At 45.9% G+C, this 22,756-nt stretch overlaps 5 protein-coding genes across 6 annotated transcripts in view; 1 reads left to right on the top strand and 4 right to left on the bottom strand.

Annotated features, from left to right (window-relative positions):
• Window positions 1-7: 7 nt before the first annotated feature.
• On the bottom strand, window positions 8-9,232 carry LOC128252436 (uncharacterized). Its single transcript, XM_052980154.1, has 2 exons — window positions 8,365-9,232; window positions 8-1,238 (listed from the first exon to the last, which is right to left on the bottom strand). The coding sequence occupies exons 1-2, from the start codon at window positions 8,879-8,881 to the stop codon at window positions 55-57; spliced, it is 1,701 nt and encodes a 566-aa protein (XP_052836114.1). The 5' UTR covers window positions 8,882-9,232; the 3' UTR covers window positions 8-54.
• Window positions 9,233-10,548: 1,316 nt separating this feature from the next.
• On the bottom strand, window positions 10,549-12,273 carry LOC128252452 (uncharacterized). Its single transcript, XM_052980178.1, has one exon. The coding sequence runs from the start codon at window positions 11,771-11,773 to the stop codon at window positions 11,051-11,053; it is 723 nt and encodes a 240-aa protein (XP_052836138.1). The 5' UTR covers window positions 11,774-12,273; the 3' UTR covers window positions 10,549-11,050.
• A 2,170-nt stretch (window positions 12,274-14,443) lies between these two features.
• Window positions 14,444-20,661, top strand: LOC128252424 (cyclin-G-associated kinase). 2 transcript variants are annotated; one of them, XM_052980130.1, is made up of 9 exons: window positions 14,444-15,035; window positions 15,524-15,754; window positions 15,814-15,953; window positions 16,010-16,972; window positions 17,743-18,152; window positions 18,219-18,587; window positions 19,108-19,651; window positions 19,706-19,867; window positions 19,926-20,661. In XM_052980130.1, the coding sequence occupies exons 1-9, from the start codon at window positions 14,831-14,833 to the stop codon at window positions 20,034-20,036; spliced, it is 3,135 nt and encodes a 1,044-aa protein (XP_052836090.1). In that variant the 5' UTR covers window positions 14,444-14,830; the 3' UTR covers window positions 20,037-20,661. The 2 variants fall into 2 exon arrangements, with proteins under 2 accessions (XP_052836090.1, XP_052836089.1); XM_052980129.1 differs by having other exon boundaries at window positions 18,219-18,592; window positions 18,657-19,651.
• The window catches only part of LOC128252423 (zinc finger matrin-type protein CG9776), a 109,685-nt gene continuing 104,490 nt past the window's right edge, over window positions 17,562-22,756 (bottom strand). The window contains exon 8 of the transcript XR_008267303.1: window positions 17,562-17,572. The gene's annotated coding sequence lies outside the window, so the exon portion shown is untranslated. The remainder of the gene's footprint in view (window positions 17,573-22,756) is intronic.
• LOC128252438 (guanine deaminase) lies at window positions 20,487-22,508 on the bottom strand. The gene is made up of 5 exons (XM_052980157.1): window positions 22,273-22,508; window positions 21,952-22,212; window positions 21,673-21,827; window positions 21,335-21,608; window positions 20,487-21,276 (listed from the first exon to the last, which is right to left on the bottom strand). The coding sequence occupies exons 1-5, from the start codon at window positions 22,369-22,371 to the stop codon at window positions 20,713-20,715; spliced, it is 1,353 nt and encodes a 450-aa protein (XP_052836117.1). The 5' UTR covers window positions 22,372-22,508; the 3' UTR covers window positions 20,487-20,712.

The raw sequence follows: 22,756 nt of genomic DNA, 5'->3' as shown, positions 1-22,756 counted from the left end.
CTTCCTGGTCCCCTCCTGGTCCCTTCCTGGTCCCCTCCTGGTCCCCTTCTGCTTCTACCGGTCGAAGCTGGGCATCTGCGCCCTCGGCGGCGTGTAGCCCTCGGGATATGGCACCAGCTGGTTGTTCAGGACGCGGGCGTTGCGCCAGGTCTTCACCTTGTCCTCGGCGCTGTCCGGCACTCGGACGCCCTCGATGAGCGTCACGGCAGGACCGTCGACGATGCTGTGCGTGCTCTGTCCGATGGGGTTGTGGTGGGGGCCGCCCTGTCCCGGACGCCGCGTGTGGGCGACTCCTGCCGAGGGCGTGGCCACCCCCGCACTGGCCGTCACCACAACGGAGTGCGGCATGTACGTGACGTACTTGGACTTCTGCGGCAGGGCGTTGTAGTTGTAGTTGTGCTTGGTGATGAGGTTCTGGGGTCGGTAGCCCTGGGAGGCATAGGCCCGAGTGTCCCTGTCGCCGGCGAGGTACTCATGGACGTCGGAGGCGGCGAACTCCATGTCCCTGGGGAAGCTGACGGAGGATGCGGCCGCCGGGCGCTGCACTCGTGGCAGGATCTCAACGGAATGGTCCAGTCCGAAAGGTTGCCACTGGCGGTCCACCTCCAGGGAGAAATTCCTGCGGGGGACGGGATGCGTCGGGAACTGGGCGTAGGCCGGCTGCCAGGACACGTCCGCGGCCAGCTGGCGTCCACGGCGCGACTCCCCCTGCACCGCCTGGTGCTGCAGCTCCAACGCCTTGCTCTGCGCCTTGGCCAACTGCAGCTGGACCTGCTTCGCGTGGCGCTGCTCCGCCTCCGCCTTGCGCTGCCGGTAGTTGCCCATCTGCTGGGCCAGCTCGCTCTGCTTGAGCAGCGCCGGGCTGTGCTCGAAGGTCAGCTGGCGGCCGCTGACCTTGGCCGCCGGCCGCATCGGGGGCCGCTTGACGTCGGCGCTGCGCACGAAGAAGGAGCCAGCCGCCTCCTCGGCGCGGGCCTTGCGGCTGTTCTTCCCCACCAGGATCTCCACGTCCTCGCCCTTGCTGGACTTCACGTTCACCACCCGCACCTTCGAGGGGTCCAGGTTGCGGCCGAAGCGGAGTTCCGTCCGGATCAGGGCTGGCCTTCCGGTTACGCTCGGGCTACTGCCGTCGCCAAACTCCGGAAGGGATTGACTGCCGGCCAAGCAGGCCAGGAGGACCATCACAGCAGGCCATCCCGAGCAGCGTGCCATTGCCATTTTCTGGTGAGTTGCGTGAGCTGTGGATGGAGAACGGTTTAGTTGAGAATTTGGACAGATTGCATGTGCGAAGTGAAACGTAACGACATTTAAGACAATCTGTTTCAACGCTTTGGCTTTCAAAACTTAAACATTTCTACCTCGATTATCCATCTGCCTACTCAAAAAGTCTTAAGACTAAGAAACAGAAAAAAATTCATCTCTTCCAACTTCAGCATCAATCCTTGGAACTTCATGACTTATAGAAACACGTACCAAAACTTAAAAAAAAAAAAAACTTTTAAGCTTAAAAATAAATAAATAAATAAATGTTTTTAATTTAATTAATTAATTAATTTGTACATATTTACAATTCTTTCAGAACACATTGACTGGAACTTTGCGCGACGCAAAATTTTGTTCAAGGGTAAAAGAGAAAATTAATTTATGAACTTCGATTCATGAAAAAAAATTGTATTATATACTGTCGCTAATACCTACTGCCAATAAAATAAAGAAATCCCTTTGGTTAAAATATATGATGAACAAACAAACATAAGAGTTAGAAATAAATCAAAAAATTCATCTCTTGCATCTTGATCATGAATCCTCCTACATATTTACAACTATTTCATTTCATTTTGTTTAAGGGTTAAAGAGAAATTTAATTCATTAGATTCGATTTATAAAAACAAAATTGTATGATATATAGTTGCTCATATCTACTGCCAATAATAGTAAAGAAATCTCTTTGGTTAAAGTATATGATGACCAAACAAACTTTAAGCAACACCAGAACGGAAGGTAGTTTCGTACAGCCAAAGTTTAATAACTTTGCAGCTAAAGGACGAATTTAGTGTGAAAAATGTTATTAAATGATGTTAAACGTTGATCTTTAGAAACGGTATATAGAAAAAATAATAGGTTAGCCAAAACTCGATATAAATTTAAAATATTTAAATATTTTAATTGCACTTTAAAAATAACTGCTATTTTAAATTACAAGCGATACAAAGGGTATCAAAATAGCGATATTGCTGAAGACTTGTTTCTGCTCTTCAGAAAAGCGACAATTCCGGCGTAGTCAAACAGTTTGAGTGGTTTCCTCATGCCAGAGCGGCAAACGAAAGTTGCAGTTTTAATTGGTGTTTCGCTTTCTGAGCCCAACGCACCCAGCACAAGCACGCGAATGCAGTTAAATCTGCACAGATGCACTGATGAAACCAAAGCCGGCTATTTCGCTGCCGGTGAGTAGTTTAATTACAAGCTAGCCTGAAATTCAACGAGGTGTTGAAAGAGACCACCTCTTCGTGCTGGCAAAAAAAGCGGTCAGGCATGCGCATTAGATCATTTTAGCTGCACAAGAAAACAAACTATGCCTTTTTGAGGACCCCACTTCCGCCTAATGAGAGCCTTGTCCAATATAGCAATCCAAATATGGTACCAGTAGTTGGCGTATCCCGGAAATAGGCAATACAAATAAACACTGGCACCCAAATTTGTAATGTTTCTTTTAGGTAAATTATTTCTACTTTTTTATGGAGTTTTTGTTCCATACTCGTCGTAGGATCAGAACCCCTTTGTTACTATACAAATTTTAGCACCAATGATGAGTTATCTTTAACATTACGAGTACCGGGTTACTCAAACGACTTCCGAAAAACAAAAAAATAGCCCTAAGTCATGGCGATCGTGGGCCAGATTTATATACATTTTTAAAGTACTTTAAAACGTATATATTTTTGTATATATATTCTTAATCAGCACCATTATGCGAGTCGATCTAGGCATGTCCGTCTATCTATTTCTACGCGAACTAGTCTCTTTATTGAAAAGCTATCTGGATATAACTTTTTCAGAAGTCTTCTTTCTATTGCAGGTAGTATATAAGGCGGAACGAGCCAGATTGGACGGCTATAGCATATTGCATAATAATAACAAATGTAAATATTATAACACCGCTGTTTTTATTACTTTTATTGTTTATTGTAATGATTTACTGTTTAACAATTACGGAGGTAACTTTGTTGGAATCGGACCACGATATCAAAGAGCAGCCTTAGGAACGACCGAAACATTTAGCGGAAAATCGACGCAGCTTTCATTTCTTTAACATGTCCGCATAAAAATCGAAATATAGTAGTTTTTGTTAATTTGCCTTTTAAATCATAAACAACAGACCACACTTTTTAGGTTGACCACGTTAAAGGTGAATTTTCTAATTTTATTTAATTATCGGTTTGACGAATTTTGGTTCTATAAAGTAAAGTATTTGTAAAATAATAAAGAGTGTTTATTTTTGAGACAAGAAAATCAAAATCTCCAAATCAGTGTTAGATAGATATTCAGGGCTCGGTTCACCTAGTTCTGATGTCGCTGATTAAGAATATCAAATATTGTTGAAAACGCTTTATGCAAGAGGTCAATGGAACGATTATCCGATAATTAACCAACTTTGTGGTTAGATGATGGCAAAGATATTACGCATACTCTGACAACCGCGCTAAAATCGAGCCAATAAGCCACTAATGAAGGCAAATTGGCCGACAAAGAGCAAAAAGAAATAATTAAGTAAATTGTAAATTGCATTTTCAATATAAGTGCGCGCGGCAAAGTTCGCGACCGCGACTCTGATTGGCACTGAAACTGGGAGCGGGACTAAAAAATGGAGCTCGGGTGGTTAACCAAGAGACTGCTCTTCGACCCAAATCGCTCCGCTCCGCCGGCAAGACTTTCACTTTCAACTCGACGCGGACGGCTGCACCAAGTCGCGACTGTTTAGCGATGATTCCGCCGATGTTTTAGCTGTTGCCAATGTCTGTGCGTACTGGCAGAAGACAATGTACCCGTTCAAGAAGCTTAAAGGCCTTAAGCTCAGAAGAAAACATATTCTTGTGGTTCCTGCTTTCAGACCACCGAGCAGACTAGTTGGTTATACGCAAACTTGTAATGATCAAATTGACATGATCAAATTTAGGAGATGTCAATTCGTATACCCGTTAGTCGTTGAGTAAAAGGGTATATTGTTTTCATTAAAAAGAATGTAACACGGCGAAAAAATTGAAAAACTCGGTAGAGACTTGGTAGAGAATATTGATGGTTTATTTGGTTTGCGGAAAACATTCAGTTTTGTGTGGGTTTCCATTTAATTGTCGTGATTAATGCAATTTCACATTCTCTTCTTCTCCCTTTTCGGTTTTTTTTTAATTCTTGTATACGATCGTACAGAACTAATATTGACGCTTTAGAATTTTGGCACCCACTCATATTTATTTTAAAACTGGTTAGCTTATATACCCTTGCAAAGGGACCAATAATTTCAGTCAGAGGTTTGCAACATCGTGAAGAAGACATTTCAGTCTCTTTAAAGTACATATATTCTTGATCAGCGTCACTAGGAGAGTTGACCTACCCAAGTCTGTCTGTCTTTCAGTTTTTAATCATAACATTTTCCCATTTTTTTATTGCCGATTGTATATAGGTCGGAACGAGCCGGAACGGACGACTATATGATATAGCTACCATAAAAACAATCGGGAAAAATATATGAAAGAAACTTAAAACTTCACTGTTTTTTTTCAATTGATGTTAATATACATAATAATGGTTTATTATTTCAGAATTAAGGTTTTAAATTTATTCAAATCGGACAACGATATCACAAAGCTGCAATAGGAACGGTAGCATAAATTTGCGGAGAGTAATTATAGGTTCACTGTTGTTAAACATGCATTATAAAAATCGGATTATTATTGTTTATACAATATTTAATTTTTTAAATAGTTAGCTTTTTTCTTGTTTTTGTTAATACTTTCTGGCCCCATCCTAACAATTGTTATAAAACAGTTGCTTTTCTTTCTGAAGCTCAAGAATAAAATCTTGTTGGTTGAATCAACGATGTTTTACAGTCAATTTACTGACCAATTGTAGCTGCAGTACAGTTATTTATTTTTCGAATCATCTTGTTTATGTATTTTTTCTTGTTTTCTTTACTGCAACAGATTGTAAAATTACTAAAAAAATTGTCACATTTCAATTTCATTTGCATATAAAGCTTTTCGGTTAACAAAACCAGACTGTCCAATTGATTAGTTTTAACAAGAAATTTCTTTTTGTGTAGGTTAATGAGACAAACTGTTTACTAAAGGTTGTATAAACAAAGTTCTATATCTAATCAAGAGTTTAAGTTCTTTTGTTTAACGTGGTATCGCAAGGTTTGGGTTTAATCATTGGCGAAATTCTTTAGGCCCCGTCCACATGCTTTTGACTTACGTGATATATTCTGGTCGACTGCTCTGATAAACATCATAGACTTTAGTTTTTATTTTTCAAGGATATGTGTACTCTGAATGCTAAGTGTACTCTCTACAGAATTTTCTAAAAAGCTCTCACACGTATGGATGTGTATACACTAGGGTGGACCAAGGAAAAACTTTACTTCCTCGTTTTTGGTTGGTTTTGGTGTGCATCTATTTGAAAACCAAACTATTTTAATTTTTTTCAAAGCTTTGTCTAAATGTTTCTGCAAAAAAACTAGTTCGGGGTTTCAAACGATTTTAGGAGAATGTTTTTAATGACCTTGTGCTAAAACTGCAAAAGTATTTTTTTGTTTTCTAAGCGTTAATCCTATATTCGCGAGTTTTAAAACAGGTGAATATGAAGAAAATCTAGATCAAATCGATTACAACGACCAAAAAATGTTTCTGCAGAATAAATCAAGACCTTCTGACCTCAGATTACAGTCAAACAACACAAGAGCTATTAAATCTATTACCGAGGAATGCCAAATCTGTGATTTTCTTAATTCTAAATTCATGTTTGTGCAATCTTCAGCAAAAAAGTTTAAGGTTATAAATTTGCTTATTAAGAGGTGCTTATTGGCGAATGCAGATAGATTTATATTGTGCTCCTCTATCGAAATTATTATTTAGCATAGGTGCCACAAAATATTGTGTCACTTTTAACCGAAGATCTAGTAGCTTATATAGGAAGTTAGGAAATAAAAGCAGTTATACCGAAAATGTGTCAGTTAATTTGGCCACAGCGGTTGGTATTTCAAAACTATTACACCATTTTCAGTGAAACATTTAACAAGTTATTGAATTTATTTTTAGGGCAGATTACTTTCTCGAAATATCCGCATGAAATCGAAAGTGTCCGGCACACGTTTCAAGAACTTGAATTTAAACAATTAAATGAGCTGCAAAAAGCGCCCAAAAACGAGGTTCGAGCTTCCCTCCAATATCTGAATTAAAAGCTTCGAAGAGTACAAATAAAATACTCTCGACACTGGGGGATTGGACTATTTAAGGCCGTTTATTTGCTACCCAGCTGGCCGGCAACTGCAGTGACAATGCGCACGTTCCAAAGCCTCGACTGATTCGCTTTTTCGGCCACTCTCGACAGCACTCTCGGCCATCGGGGATTACATCACGGCCATGATGTGGGATTTGGGCCATGAGTGAGCGGCGGAAGCGCGCCCGAGACATTTATCTTGGCCATAACCCTTGTAATGGTCATAAGCGGCGCATAACAGCAGCCGAGCGGTTTGGGGTCGAGTGTTGAAATGCAACCTGCAATTATAATTTCCTTTGATTTGAGTCTTCGGAAATTAGTGGCGGTAAGTTAACTGTGCACGTGCACCGACCGCCGCGACGCTTGATACCTCATCTGGGGTTTCGGCCAACTCGCGTTTCCATGTCTTTTGCATACAAAACCAAAAGGCGCGACAGGCGGCGCACACCTAATGACGGGTTTCTAGCCGATGATGCAACTCGTGGAGCACAGAATTTGTGGCCTGGCAATGGCAACTCTCTCCCTGACCCACCGAAGCAGGGGCAAACTCAATTGGCGCTTCCATTGGCTTCTTTAATTCCATGTCAGGTGTCAATCAAGCCAAACTTGCCGCCCAACGCGTCGTGCATTGTGAGGAGATCGGACAACAAAGGCTGAATTGAATTACCTGCCACGCCCACAACGACTCCCGCCCCAGCTAAGTGCATTCAAATCAAAGGGGCCGGTAGCATTCATACAGGGAAAAAAACCAATATATGTAATTCATTTTATATAAATGAAACGATTACAATCAAGATTTGCAGCAAAAGTAAAAAAAAAAAACTCTTTTAGAAGCTGTGCTAATCGAACCTGTCACTTTTAAACCGAGAACAGACGACATTAGTTTGTATGGCATGTTTCTCACATATCAAAGCGATCGAACTTATTTTTGGGCAGATGGTGTCTCATTGATTTCAGGCAGCTTTTTTCAGTGTAGTTTGCCGAGGCCCGGCAATTGAACGGCCGCTGGCTCTGCTTATTGTTATCGACGACTGTGCCTGTTTCTGTAGCCACCAGATGGTGCAGCGTTAGTGCCATGTGCGAAATGCAAATGCGACCGCGGCTAACGAAGCTGGCTGGCGCTGCCTCGACTCGTAATATTTTACTTTTACTTTTTATGATTAACATTTCCCACCCAAAAGTGAGAAACTTAACATGATTTTTGTCCGTCGTTCACTTATGCACACTCGTACTTTCTGCGCAATGAAACGAGAAATCCCAGAGATCGTAAACTTTGAAGATCAGCTCGGCTTCGTTATGTTTTTTGCCATCAGTGCCAGCATCTTTTAATTACACGTGTTAGTCACCGCCCTCCGCTTTCCACCGACCTATGCATTGGGTGATGGGTGCTGGATGTTGGATTTTGGGTGTTGGGTGTTGGGTGTCGCAATTGAAAGTGAAACTCTTCTTACTTTCAGCCCGAGTCAAAGGTTGGTGGGCCTGACACCTCAGCCTCTTCCTCTATCTCTGCCTCTGCCTCTGCGCTTTGTTTCTGCGCAAACCCACGCACGAGCTCAAGTGTGAAGTGTTGTCATCGTCTGGATGAGTGCGCAACTCGAGTGCCGACTCATAGTCATTCAAAGTCGCCAAGCGGTGAACAAATCGCAGTTGGGGTAGGTCGGGCGCCGCGATGGAAAAACGGGTCCAAAACGACCAGATGTCTGCCGGGGATTTCCCGGAAACTTTTCAAGACTCATGGCTGCGGGTTATGCTTGAAAATCCAGTGGTTGATCGATGGCCCAACACATTGCTACGAATGTCGCCACTTATCTGAAGAGCAAAGTCGCCCCCGAATAGTACGCATACGCAGCGTGTTACACTGCACCTACTCACTTTTCTTTTCCGGGAAGCTGGATGTAGCGTTAGTAGCTCCACGTACTGCGCTGCACAGGATATAGCACAGGATCGGGATCGGAATAATGTCTCTGTTGCTCTCGAAAGCGGTGGCGAGTCTAAGTCCAATGTGCGACAGATCGCGGCGCGAACCGAAATACAACTGACGGCGAATGAAAAACTTTTGCTTGCAAGTTAAAAAGCAGCGAGCTGGAAAACGGCAGAAAAAAGTAAAATTATTATGTATACATATGTTTAGAGGCCGACGGCGCAGCGGTGAGGCAGTGGGGCGGCAGCAGAGCGTCAACGAACAGCGGAGGTAGATCCAGCGAAGCCATAGCCACCACTCGTACTCAGTCAATGGCTGATGGCTGATGGCTGGTTTCGGAGTGGAGTGGAGTGGAGTGAGCCGGCCGATCCCGCCCGATCCATCGCTCTCGACCGGGCCCAGAGACAGAGACACCGAGGGTAAAGCCAGCCAAAGCCAAGGCAAAATTGCTCTCGAAAACAGCCGCATTAACTGAGACTGAGACCGAAGCCGAAACCAAAACCAAAACCAAAACCGAATCCGAATCCGAAACCAAAACCAAGGCGGTAAACAAAAATGAAGCACGCCAAAAAAAAAGAGGCAGCCGAAATGAGCCAACAATTGCGCAATTGCGTCGCTGCCAGCAAACTGGCGGCATCAGAAACACCAACATCTTTTAGCTATCGATTTACCATGGGACAAACGATCACTAACTAACTACTTAACTAAAAACTGAAGCAGGGTTTTTCCATTAAGGAATAGAAAAGTAGAAATGTGCCTTAAAAAGCCTAAACATAAAAATGTTTATCCCATAGCTTTTAAATGCAACATTAAAGGTGCAAAAACAGTCTTTCATCGTTTTAGTAAGAAAATCAAAACTTTTACGAAATCAATAAAAATAAAGATTTTTACTATTTAAAATATTTTGACTCTGTTTTAGGACTTAACACTTTTATTTTTTCTGCGTTGTCTATATTTTTAACTGCAGCTGGGTTCGATGTTTGAGTCAATAATCTTACTTTGCTAGTTTACGTGCCTCTTTAAATTTTAAAGGTTTGTTAATAACCAACGTATTCGAAGAATAATATGCTTTATAAATCTTCTACCATATTCGATCTTGACGTACACCTTTTTTAGCAAGTTTTTTATTTACACGTATATTAACTAATCAATGATGTAAAAAATTGTTACTAGGCTGACAGTGAACTTGGCTTTCGGAGTTTTGATCGGTCAAAGTGACCGTATGTCCCACTGTGCAACGGCGTGCAGCTGTGGATCTCCCATTTTTAGTTTGTGTGCGTTTTTTCTCAATCTTGTTTTTTATTTTTTGGCAATCTGCAAAGGGGTTAAACATCTTGTCAATCAAACTAGACATCTTCACTGTCGCCTGTTAACTTCATGGAATGCCACAGCCACAACCAGGTAAACGGCGGTGTTCTACTTAGCCAAATGTTATTGGAACACAAAATGTATTGATTGGGTTATTATGTAATCAGTGATATTTTTACTTCCATTAATCAGTTTATTGATTATGCTTTATATGTTAAATATATACTATTTTGTTTATAGCATGTATAAGCAAAGGTAATCATTTTTATTTTATAATTTCTTAAAAATTGTACAAAACAATAAATAAATAAATTATTATTATTATTATATTACAAAACACCAAAATTGTACTAAACTTCTAAAAACATAGAATTAGAGTTTTCCCATGCTGTAACTTATGGGAAAACATGGTTTTTTCAGCTTGGGGTTACACTTTTGGTACACTTTTTGAGTTCTTTTTTCTTACCAAGGTCATTAATTCACCACCTCATACCACAAATATATAGGCAAGGGTTTCAATAAGATTTCTGTCACCTTTTGGTAGCTGTTTCCTAACAACCTTGTACCTATATTTTAAAATTAGTTATGATTTAAATGTTAAATATATACTATTTTTTTTAAAGCAGGTATAAGCAAAGGTAATCATTATCAACAAATTAATAATATTACAAAAAAACAGAAAAATAAATAATATGGAAAGACATTTTTTTTCAGCTTGGGGTTAAAAATAGTGTACTTTTTGAGGACTTTTTACTTACCAAGGTCATTAAACCACCACCTCTTACCACAAATATATAGGCAGGGGTTTCTTTAAGATTTCTGTCACCTTTTGGTAAATGTTTCTTAACAACCTTTTACCTATATTTTAAAATTAGTCTTATTCTTTTAATCTTTAGCTCTCAGCACAGCCCGCTCGTGTCGCAGCTTCCCTTGGGAATCTGACCCCACCCTTTCGAAGCGGTAACCATTTGCGTCTCTAGAGATTGAAGGGTCGTCGCCTGCCACTCCCCATCTGAGATGGCGGGCAGAAAAGTAATTGCCCCAGCGCGATTGTTAACGAAAGTGGCCCGAAGAACGATTACATCCGTTTGTAGGTATGTGCGTTGAGGTCTGAGGCAGTCGCATCATCGCTCACAGAAATTTAAAGCTATAGTTTTACTGCCAATTTTCGCCATTTCCATAGAGCCCGGTGCTGCTAGGGCGGGGGCTTCGAATAAAAGGCTTTTTAATTAACAAAAATTTCACTTTTTCACTTAGCATGTAATAGACGGAGGCATATGCATGGATCATGATGAATAACAGCGGGATTGTGGGAAGGGGAGGTAAGTGCTATTGGGCGTACGAACTGAAGCTGCTGCCATCGGCCAGTTTGTTGTTGAGCTGCTCCGACACCAGTTCCACAGGGTTCTGATCCTGATCCTGCTCCTGATCCTGTTCCTGATCCTGCAGAGCGTCGCGCACGAAGAACACCCCGTTGGCGCCAAAGCGCAGGCAATTGAAGCGGTACTCGAAGAACTGACTGGCCAAAACCTTGAACACCACCGACAGGCAGACCTGCATGTTGCCCTCCCCGAAGGCCCGGATGTCGTAGAGCCGCAGGCAGCTGAAGAGCGGCAGCGGCAGGAGCAGCGGCAGGCAGTAGTCGGGCGGATTGCGGGCCGAGAAGCCCAAGTTGGCCACAGTGCGCTGGTTCAGCTCCACGCTGAGCCGCATTCCCAGATCAGCCCGGCTGTACTCGAGGGCGGCGCAGAGCCGCTGGTTGAGGGCTTCGCCCAGGCCGAAGGCCATGCCCAGGCAGCAGCGGCAGGTGAAGTCCGAGCAGGAGCACGGCTGCCACAGCTGCGGCAGCTGGACGACGTTCCCGTTGACGGGCGCTCGCCTGGCGCCGTAGCGCAGCGGCTCCAGCTGCTGGCCGCCGAAGGGGTTGTAGACCACCAGGCGGGGCAGTGCGTCCAGAACTGGGCCAGCAGCAGCCAAGGGGTAGAACTGGGCCTCCGAGGGCGCAGTGAAGAGGGCCAGGGCCGAGAGCCAAAAGATCGGTTGGCAGCGCATGGTTTCGCTCCAGTTTCAGGGGAGATCCAAAATGGGGAATGGGGTTTTCCGGGAGCGTGTTCTCGCCGGCAATTGTCCAAACAGAGTGCGGAATTTTCCACAAAGCCCTGGCCGCTTTACCGGCCCGCCAAATGGCTCGGAAAATGTTTATTGTCTTACATTAGGTGACGGCAGGTGCAATTGTCTAAAAACTGTGTCAATGTTGGATCGGTGCGGTCGATACAGCTGCCTGCACTCCCTTTTGCCGGCTAATGGATACGCTGATAAGCCAGAGCCAGGTAATTTGCATTTCCAGGCGTTACGTGAGGCTGGCCAAGTGCAAACAGAAAATTGCACACTTGACACTCTAAAGTGTGTCAAAATTACTGCACAGCACGATTTGCGCAAACCTGCGGCAATTCGTATATGTATCTGCCATCATCGGACCAAAACTAACGTAACGCAGCTCTCATTCAGCCGAACAAAGAAAGACAATTTGAACGCTTTATTGAGGGCTCAGCCCTAGGAAAGGTTTACGTCTATTGGCGGAAGCTTAGACTGGGGTTTCCCAACCACGGTTCGAGGCTTTAACTTGCTTTAACTGTACATAGGAAGCTCGAGAGGTCGAACTTCAGAGTTGGGACCTTGAATTGGCTCAAAGACACATGTGTGTATGGCCTGAAGTATTATTCAACTTTTGATGCACATCCAAACATGCGGGAGTTTACACAGCCGACTCAAAGGGCAAAGACTTTTCAGAAAAATACTTATAACTATTCCATGCCAGTTAGAATAGCCTTCTGAAAAAAATAACATTTATACGTAACATTTATTATATCTGTAATAACAATTTTATATCGAGAAATGTAAAGAAGAAACAAAAGTGAATCACCCTCTTCTACAGAACTTAATGTTTTTATACCCTTGCAGAGGGTATTATAATTTCAGTCAGAAGTTTGCAACGCAGTGACCTTCTCTGACCCTATAAAGTATATATATTCTTGATCAGCATCACTAGGAGAGCCGATCTAGCCATGTCCGTCTGTCCGTCCGTCTGTCCGCCCGTTTCTACGCAAACTAGTCTCTCAATTTTAAAGCTATCTGCATGAAACTTTCCCAAAAGTTGTCTTTTTATTGCAGGTAGTATATAAGTCGGAACGAGCCGGATCGGACGACTATAGCATATAGCTCCCATAGGAACAATCGGAGAATAAAATTTAAAAAAATTATAACTTTTCTATTTTTTAATTTTTTTGTTAGTTCTTCGACACATGGTAATAGTTAATTATTTCAGAATTACGTTTTAAATTTCATCAAAATCGGACGACTATAGCATTTAGCTCCCATAGGAACAATCGTATAGCTGGCATAGGAACTATCGAATAATTAAGCTGAAAATTATCATAGCTTCAATGTTTTTAAACATACACGCAAGTAAATCATAATTTTAACGTTTTCAAGAGTATAGTAGTTTTTGAAATAGCTGCAAGGGTATATGAACTTCGGCACGCCGAAGTTTGCTTCCTTTCTTGTTTTTTTTAAATTTTTTTAAAGAAACAACAAAAGTTAGTTTTGAACTAATTAGGGCCATTGTTAGGAACCAACTAAATATACATACGTAGTACGTACTCGATCGTCGTTATCAACGAACGCTCAAGCTGTGAGCTGTGAGATAAGCAAATTAAACTTTACCGCTTATAATACCCGTTACTCGTAGATTAAAAGAGTAGGTTGTATTCGTTGTAAAGTATGTAACAGCTAGCAGAAAGCGTTTCCGACCCTAACGGAAGTCCCAGAAATATTTTTATTCTCGATCAGGATCAAAAGCCGAGTTGATTTACCAATTTCAGTCTGTCTATAAAAGCCAGGGATTTTGGAAGTAACATGCAGATCCTAGTTATGCCCACTATAGATTCATAAAAAATTATTCTAATCGAACCAGCATAAATTTCAGTTTTTTGGCCGATAGCTCCATTTAAGACCCGATTATTTTCGTGGGGAATGTCTATTGCGAAATTGGGTGGCTGAGTAACGGGAATATAGCGACTCTCCTATTATGCTGATCAAGAATGTATCTACTTTTTGGGGTCGGAAATGTCTCTTTCACTGCAAGGGTATTAAAAGAATATAAGACAAAATTGGAAAAAAAATGTTTTTAAATTTATTTTAACATATCTCGAGAAACAGTGATACATATAAACTTTGGCTTGCCGAAATATGCTTTTTTTGTTGTTTATCTTGACGGGCATTGCGTTTCTTGTATTTCTCAAACTTATATTTAAAATGGTTTTACTTAGCGTCCATTCGGTCATCCATTTTTATTTTGCTTGTAATTTTCTTGAAAATTGTTATATTAACGAAATGAGCATTGGTCAAATTGACTAGCAAAATAGTTATTATTGTTGTTCTGAAGAATATTTAATTTAATATTAACTGGCCGAACTTTGCTTTAAAAAATATTGATCAAGATGAGAATGTCTAAAACTGCTTTAATTTGTTGGAGAAAATGACCATGTAAATATATTAATAAATTTTGATACTTTTTAAATTAGTAGTTTTTTTTGTTGTTTGTTTAATTCCCAAATTTTAACAAAAATAAAACAGTAGCTCTAAAATGTGTTAATAATATTTAAAGTAAAAAAAAAACTTTTGTGAAGGAATTAAAACTGAGGGAATAGATTTGGTAGAAACGGTTGGTTGATCGGACGGACATGACTGATCGACCATCCTATTGACGCTGATCAAGAACATAATTAATACTTGCAAACATCTAAATTAATTTAAAATACCCTCTGCAAGGGTACACACAACAAGACTTTTCGTGATGTGGCCCTTCATATCGATGGGAGCGAACTATCAAGGTATCGATAGCACACCAGGGCTGCGGCACAGCGTTATCGGAACCCACTGAGTCCACTCGCACCTGCTGCGGAACCAGCACCGTTGCAGCCCTGCACATTGTTCTTTTTATTTTTTGTGGCCACAGTGCACCGAAATGTTTTAGTTCTGTTAGCGGGCGAGATAACACAGTGAAACAGATCGCGACAAAGAAACGCACTACCGTTGGCCACCAGCAAAATGGGCGAGTTCTTCAAGTCGCTCAACTTCAACTACTTCTCCTCCAGCGAGGGCAGTCCATCTGCCAACGGGGCTGCAGGTGGCGGTGGGGGAGGAGCAGCAGCAGGAGCAGGTGTCCTCGGGGGCAGACTGGACAACGACTTCGTCGGCCAGGTCGTCGAGGTGGCTGGCCACAGGCTGCGCATCAAGTGTGTCATCGCCGAAGGTGAGGGCCGTAGGCGTGGGCGGGGGCGGAGCGGGGAAGGTCCGCGACTAGCAAAAAATCAATAGGAAGTGGAGCCAACCAGCAACCAGCACTTTACTGCGCTTTGTTTACGCTTTCTGATTTCGAGCTGAGGCAGGGGCAGAGGCATAGCTGTTCCGCCAGTGCAAGGCCAATATCCGCAGTGCGTTGCCACTTACTCTGCTTCCACTTCCATTTGCCACCCGCGTTCCATGACCCCCGTGAGTCACCGTCACCGTCACCCATGCCAGACCAGAGTGATCGGATTTTCACAAACCAGTTCTTATATAAGAACGGCCCGGGAGGCGGCCGAAAGTTCGCAACTCTAGCGGAAGTCGGCGGGCAGAACACCACTTAGATAGCGAACTAGAAACTGCCCCATTTGGTTGTGCCCAACGCAATTAGCATTTGAGCAGCCCCTTATCAGCGCTGTGTTATCAACATCCTCTCCGCTTCCACCCCTTTTTCAGGCGGATACGCCTTTGTGTACGTCGCCCAAGATGTGCAGACTGGCACCGAGTACGCCCTCAAGCGTCTAATCGGGGCCGATCAGCAGGCCTGCAACGCCATCATCAACGAGATCGGCATTCACAAGCAGGTCTCGGGCCACGGCAACATTGTCGCCTTCGTGGGCTCCAGCTATGCGGCCCCGACGCCCCAGCACGGGGCTCAGTACCTGCTCCTCACGGAACTTTGCAAAGGTGAGTGCTGGGAGGGGGGTATGTACGAACGCCGTGATCTGAATTCGTGTGCCTTGCAGGCGGCTCCCTGGTGGACTGCTTCAGGGCCAACAACGCTGCCATCGATCCGCCCTTGGTGCTGCGCATCTTCTACCAAATGGCTCGGGCCGTGGCCTGCCTGCACTCACAGTCGCCGCCGATCGCCCATCGAGACATAAAGGTGAGACTGCCCAATTAAAGCAAGTAGCGAAGTAATCGCCAACGAATCCATTCCAGATCGAAAACTTCCTCGTTGGCAACGACAAGCAGATCAAGTTGTGCGACTTTGGATCCGCCACCAAGGAGGTGCTTGCACCGACGTTCGAGTGGAGCGCCAACCAGCGCAACATGCTGGAGGACCAGCTAAACACCGTCACAACACCCATGTACCGGGCCCCCGAGATGCTAGACACCTGGTCCAACAACCCGATCGGGCCCAAGGCGGATGTCTGGGCTCTTAGCTGCATCCTCTACTTCCTGTGCTACCGCAGACATCCCTACGAGGATGGCGGCAAGCTGCGGATCATCAACGCCAACTACATTCTTCCGCCGGACCCCCAGTATCAGTGCTTTCGCGACATCATCAGGGGATGCTTCAAGGTGAACCCCGCCGAGCGCCTGGACATTGCCATGGTGCTCGAACGCCTTGCAGCCATCGCGGAGACACAAAATTGGTCGCTCAAAGGGCCTCTTGACCTGCACGGAGTTCCCATTGACTCCTTTCCGGCTGAGAGCCCCGCTCGCAAGAACTCCGTACAGTCGGAGTTTTACACCGAATCGCCTAGTACCGCCCCGCACGCAGCGCCACCCTCGGCCACCGCTCCATCCTCCAGCAACGGACACGGAAGTCTGCTGTCGTCGCTGCGTGGCGGCGCCGGTACGCTGTTCAAGAACATAAAGGACACGTCCACCAAAGTGATGCAGACAATGCAGCAATCAATCGCCCGCACCGATCTCGACATCAGCCACATCACCTCGCGCATCCTGGTTATGCCCTGCCCCTCCGACGGCTTTGAGTCGGCGTACAAGACCAACAACATCGAAGATGTGCGGCTGTCTCTGGAGAGTCGTTTTGCCCCGCAGAAGATCAGCATTTACAACTTTGGGCAACGCACAGTGCCCCGACTGCCGCCACCAGTGCGCACAGTTGAGGCAGGCTCAGTTTACGGGTGCCCACAGGCCCATGCTCCCAATCTGCAGGTATGTAAATGGGGAAACAAGGATTCTGAGATGTTGCGTTATTGTAGCGAAATAGGATAAACCTCAGACTTTATTTTTAAAATAAACTCGTTTGATTTATTGTTACGAGTAGCTTTGAAATTTGGAATCTGTTCTAATACTTAATCAAAATCTATACTCTTGCTGCTTACTTCTTTAGCTACCAATCCGTTAAACGTTTCTTTCTTTTATTTTAAAAAGACTTGCACTCTTCTACTTAGTTTTTCAAAGTATTTAACGGGCTTTATTCGCTCAGTTTTAAAGCTATCAACATACCATTTTAACAACCGTATTTATCTATGCTGTACGCAGATTGGATTCGGTTTTTACAAATACATTATTTATAAACAATTTAATTCTTAAGATACTTTCTATAACTCCGTTTTAATACCCTGGTAAGAAGTTTCCAACTCAGTAATGCAGACAAATTCATTTTTGACTGTATAAAGAATAAATGTTGCTGTACGTCCATCTGTTTTGTTAACGCTTCCGAGCTTAACTGAATTATTAGAGACTTGAAAACATTGAATAGGGCCAAAACAATATTAATAAAATTGAGAAAAGGGAAAAATCACAAACTATTGGAAAATATTCACCCTGCTTGAGGCGATTACTGGCCAATAGCTCTAGATCATATATAACAAATGTATTTTATTTCCTTTAAAATGTTGTAGCCGCTTAATTAATTGTATTATAGTGCTTATAAATGAATAACTGTATACTATATATATTTAAATCTGTTGTTACGTTAGGGTCTGTTCACCGTGTCGGCAGACATGTACAACTTCCTCAACGCCGATCCAAAGTCGATTGTGATCGTGCAGACCGGCGACTCTGGCGGGTGCAGTGCCGCCACCGTCATCTGCGCGCTGCTCATGTATGCAGATCTGCTGCAGGAGCCGGAGGACGCGGTGCAGGTGTTCGCCGTCAAGCGGCACACCATCAACCTGCGACCCTCCGAGTTCCGCTACCTGTACTACTTCGGCGACATCCTGCGGCCCACGCCCCTGCTGCCCCACTACAAGAACACCAATCTCGTGGCGCTCAGCTGCCAGCCTGTGCCCAGGATGACCAAGGCTCGCGACGGCTGTCGGATCTACATGGAGGTGTATTGCAACGAGACCTTGTTGCTCAGCACACTGCAGGACTACGAGAAGATGCGGTAAGACTGGATTGAGATAAATCGAGGTAATACCTAAGTCCCTTATTTGTCTGTCACCCCTGGCAGCTTGCACCTGGCCGGCCCGGGAAAAATAGTTCTGCCGATCAACTTGACCGTGTGCGGCGATGTCACGGTGGTGTTGTACCACGCCCGCAAGGGAATGGTGCGACCCCAAGGCCTGAAGATATGTCAGTTCCAAGTGAACACGGGCTTCATCCCAGAGCCCGAAACGCTGATCACGTTCACCAGCCAAGACCTCGACGACCTGCCCGATCCCGAGCAGGTGACGCCGGGCTTCTGCGTGTCGCTTTCGCTGACTGTGACCGACTCGGAAACGCCTCCCAGCCACAAGCCGCCATGGCTGCCGGCCAAACCCTCTCGATCACCAGCAGCCCTGTTTAGTTCGGATCTGGAGTTCGCCGAGATGTTGGACAACTTTGGTAGGTGTGCTCGTGTGCCTTGTGCCTGGGCATTGTGATCATTGTGATTCTCTGTCTATTCCAGTGACCAAGCCCAGCACGCGTTCATCGCCACCGCCTGCTGCCCAGAACAGTCGGAACAGTGATCGCGCCAGCTCTCCCCTCGTTCTGCCCGATGTCACAGAGACCGCCCACGAACCTCCGACGGCGGTGCCAGAGCCTTCGCCGCCCATCGACCTGCTCAATCTGAACCAGCAGCACAGCGACGCCCCGGCCGCGGATCCCCTGGCCAGCGCCAAGCCCAGCTCGGACGCCAGCTTCGACCTGCTGGGGGCCTTTGGCGACGACGACTCCTCGGGCATAGGCTCAGCGCCGATTCCGGACATACTTCCAGCACCGCCCCTGCTGCAGCAGCCGCCGCCAAAGGCCAACACCGACCTGTTCGACATCTTCGGCTCTGTGGACCAGGCCAGTGCGCCCAGCCTCAAGCCGTCGGCCGCACCCGACCGTCCGCCTTTCGTCGGCGCCCTGCCAACCTTTGTGACCAAGCCAGCGGTCGCCAGAAACGACCGATCGCCAACCCAGCCGATCACCAAGGCCCCGGCCGATCCCTTTGCCGACATCGCCAACCTGGCCTCGGGACTTAACATCAACTTCAACCGCAGCACGCTGAGTGGCAAGTCCCCGGTCGGCAGCAGTCCCCAGCCGACGCAGTTTTCCAGCCCCACCCACCGGCCGTCCCCATCCTCGCAGCCCCAGGCGAGTTTTATGCAGACACCGACGCAGCCGCAGCCGCAGCCCCAGCCGATGACAACGTCTGCCAGGGCAGCTCCGCAGCCTCAGTCGGCTCCGGCCCAGTCGCGACCTGACTACAGTCGAGCCCACTTCGACGCGCCGAAGCCAGCCCAGCAAGCTGGACCTGGAGGCACCAAGGGCTCCGATATATTTGCAGACATTCTGGGCCAGCAGGGCTACTCGTTCGGCAGCAAAATGAACCAGGGCCCGCGGTCCATCAATGAAATGCGCAAGGAGGACTTGGTCAGGGACATGGACCCCAAGAAAGTGCGCATTATGGAATGGGTAAGGCAATAGCTTAAAGAGACAAAGAAACCATGTTCAGTATACGCTTTCCAGACCGACGGCAAGAAAAACAACATCCGTGCGCTCCTCTGCTCCATGCACACAGTGTTGTGGGACAACGCCAAGTGGCAGCGCTGCGAGATGTCCACCATGGTGACTCCGGTTGAGGTTAAGAAGGCGTACCGGCGCGCCTGCCTGGCCGTGCATCCTGACAAGGTGAGTGCCATGTGCATGGAGAGCTCTTTTCTAAGACTTTAATCCACTCTGTTTGCAGCATAATGGAACCGAGAACGAGGAGATTGCCAAGCTCATTTTTATGGAACTGAACAATGCATGGACAGATTTCGAAAACGATGCCACGCAGCAAAATATGTTCAATGCGTAAAACGCGTCCTATAGCTATATGTTTATCGCAATTAGTTCTAATTATCGTACTCTTAGCGGAATCTAGTGTAAATTCGTGTAAAAGTCTAAGCTTTAATGTGTAAAGTGAAAGAGTTGGCCAATGCCATCAGCTAGCTAGCCGTAAAGAACCCCTTTGAAATTCGGAACACCCGAGGACATTTTACTTAACTTGTATAACAACAAAGCCATTCCAACACTCCTATTGCATCCCAAAGCAGTCCGCCCGGAACAAGTGTCTGGAGGTGGAGCGAAAAAGCCCTCAGACCCTGCCAATCATCCACTAAAATGATGCGGAGATTGCACGCCTTATCCATCATCCCACATGAATCAAAGTTTCGTATATGAAATACTATACACTTTGCTAGCTGCAATTAGATTAATTACGATATGTCCTTGACCCGTTTATAGCCAATATGTGATTAAACTATAATTGATTGAACTTCATAGTTTATGTACATAACTGTTCCGAGTATAAAATGTAAAGCTAGTAAGACAGAGTTAGTTTTACCTTCTAGCAGCCCTAGTGTACATAACAGAGTATATTGGAGGTTATTTAAACGCAAAATTCCGGTTCAGCATTTAACGTTTGTCGCTATAAAAATAAATTCTCTATATACGTTTCCTTGTGAAATGCCACTGTTAAATGTGTAACTGCCCTATTCTGGTTGGCTTCCCCTTTTAACGCGCTTGCCGGCCACGAAGACCTCCACAATGTTGCGGTCACAGCCGGTGTAAATGAACTTCTCCACCAGCTCGTCGACGTTCAGCCTGCGAAGGGGATGTGTCACGACGCTAACGTCCACTAGCAGCGCATCGAACTCCTTGCCCACGGCGAAGTTTCCGGTCAGGTGGTCCATTGCGAGCGCCTTGGCGCCGCCCAAAGTGGCCATGTACAGGGCCTGCTTGTACTTCAGCTGCACGTAGCTGGGGTCCTGGGTCTTCGCCTCCCCCGTTCCGCGTATGTTCTGCTTCTTGAAGACGTCCAGGTGCTTGGACACGTCCAGGGCGCGCAGCATGGCGTCCTGGATGGACACCGAGTTGCCGCCCGAAACGTCTGTGCCCAGGCCCACGGTCACGCCGGCTCCAACCAGTCGCTGGACGTCGCACAGGCCCGAGCTGAGCATCGTGTTGGATGCGGGACAATGGGCCACCGAGCAGCCGCGGTTCTTCAGCAGTGCGATCTCGTCGTCCTCCAGGTGCACGCCGTGGGCCATTACCGTCTGCAAATGAAATGGAAGATGTAGGGCAGGTGGCCAAACTGGAGCCGGAAGAGCCAACCTTGTTGGTGAGCAGTCCAGCCTCGTCGTACGCTGCGGCGTAACTGGTCCGGAAGATCCCCTTCACCACCTCGATCTCGGCCAGGTTCTCGCTTATGTGGCTCTGGACGTGCAGGTCGAATCGCTTGGCTATGTCGCCCAGGTCCTTCAGCAGGGCCTTGCTGCAGCTGAGGGCGAATCGGGGCGTGATCGTGGGCAGCACCAGCGGGCTGCCGAGCTTGCCCATCTCCTCCACGAACGCCAGGGTGGCGCTGGCCGACTCCTCCGTCGTCTCCCTGTGCAGAGCAACAACCCAGTAAGGTCAGCACACACACAACCCACGTCGCGCTCGGTACTCACACGTAGAAGGAGGGACTGTTGCAGTCGGAGCAGATCTTGCCCACGAGCGCCCGCTGGCCTTGGCGCACCGCCTCCCGCGCCAGGATCAGCGTCGACTCCAGGTGATTGGTGGCGAAATAGGATGCCAGGGTGGTTCCGCAGCGCAGCGTTGCTTCCTGGAGGGGGGTATCACTTTGTCAATTACACTAGTAGTAGTTTATTACCATTATCAGCAATCGAAAGCGAACGCTTGTGCGTTTGTGCGACCCAAAACTGATAAGAAGTGTAAATGATTCTTACGACAACGCTCTGGTAGACCTCTTGGGCGAACTGCTGGTCGGAGAACTTCGCCTCCAGCGGGAAGGTGTACGTGTTCAGCCAGTCCAGGAGGGGCATGTCCAGTCCCAGGCCCACCTGCGCAAACTGCGGCGCGTGGATGTGGCAGTCGACGAAGCCCGGCATGAGGAACTGGTGCTCCGACAGCCGAATCTCGGCCAGATCCTTGGCCTGCAGCGGGCTGCTCGAGAGCCACGCCTGATAGTCATGGCCCACTCCTATTATCTGCGGGTAAAAACGCTATTAGACCACGGCTTTATGGTGGAAAGTGGCTATGAAGGACACCTTTCCCTTGTCGTCCACTGCCAGGAATCCGCTCTCGAAGGACTCGAACTCGCTGAAGGACTTGGTGTGCACAATGGTTCCCAGGAATACAGTTGCCATGTCGAAAATATGGTTGTGGGTACGGCACCAACGTGTTTTGAAACGTGTTTCCGATCGCACCTCGCAGAACGCAATGAATTCGATCAGCTCAACAAGTATTTAAATTGTCGCCAAGGTGCACGCGTCTCGCTGTGAATGCCGCCTAATAACTTGTACGGGATGACACTTACTTAAAATTACCCTGAAGATTGCTCAGTACATTGCGCGTCACTTAAATAGGTACTTATCCGTAGGAAAAAAGGCGAATTTCGGAATAGGTTTGATTTATTTTGCTACACTGTCTTCATTTAAATGATTAAACTTAACCCAAACAAGAGAAATATATTATAACAATTATTTAATATATTTATTTATTTTCTGATATGCTGACTTGCCAAATCAACTG

This window comes from Drosophila gunungcola, chromosome 3R (assembly GCF_025200985.1).
Source record: "Drosophila gunungcola strain Sukarami chromosome 3R, Dgunungcola_SK_2, whole genome shotgun sequence".
NCBI lineage: Eukaryota > Metazoa > Arthropoda > Insecta > Diptera > Drosophilidae > Drosophila > Drosophila gunungcola.
Note: the sequence above shows the minus strand (reverse complement) of the source record. Positions and strands in the feature narration are given on the sequence as shown.

Excerpts from the sequence above, each read along its gene's own strand:
- LOC128252424 (XM_052980129.1), top strand. The coding sequence starts at position 14,831 with ATGGGCGAGTTCTTCAAGTCGCTCAACTTCAACTACTTCTCCTCCAGC. Across the intron at positions 18,153-18,218 it reads CAGGACTACGAGAAGATGCG|CTTGCACCTGGCCGGCCCGG; the intron begins GTAAGACTGGAT and ends CACCCCTGGCAG. Across the intron at positions 18,593-18,656 it reads CGAGATGTTGGACAACTTTG|TGACCAAGCCCAGCACGCGT; the intron begins GTAGGTGTGCTC and ends TGTCTATTCCAG.
- LOC128252452 (XM_052980178.1), bottom strand. The coding sequence starts at position 11,773 with ATGCGCTGCCAACCGATCTTTTGGCTCTCGGCCCTGGCCCTCTTCACT.
- LOC128252436 (XM_052980154.1), bottom strand. The coding sequence starts at position 8,881 with ATGCGGCTGTTTTCGAGAGCAATTTTGCCTTGGCTTTGGCTGGCTTTA. Across the intron at positions 1,239-8,364 it reads CAGCTTCCCGGAAAAGAAAA|CTCACGCAACTCACCAGAAA; the intron begins GTGAGTAGGTGC and ends CTCCATCCACAG.
- LOC128252438 (XM_052980157.1), bottom strand. The coding sequence starts at position 22,371 with ATGGCAACTGTATTCCTGGGAACCATTGTGCACACCAAGTCCTTCAGC. Across the intron at positions 22,213-22,272 it reads CAGTGGACGACAAGGGAAAG|ATAATAGGAGTGGGCCATGA; the intron begins GTGTCCTTCATA and ends TTTTACCCGCAG. Across the intron at positions 21,277-21,334 it reads CTGGACTGCTCACCAACAAG|ACGGTAATGGCCCACGGCGT; the intron begins GTTGGCTCTTCC and ends TTTCATTTGCAG.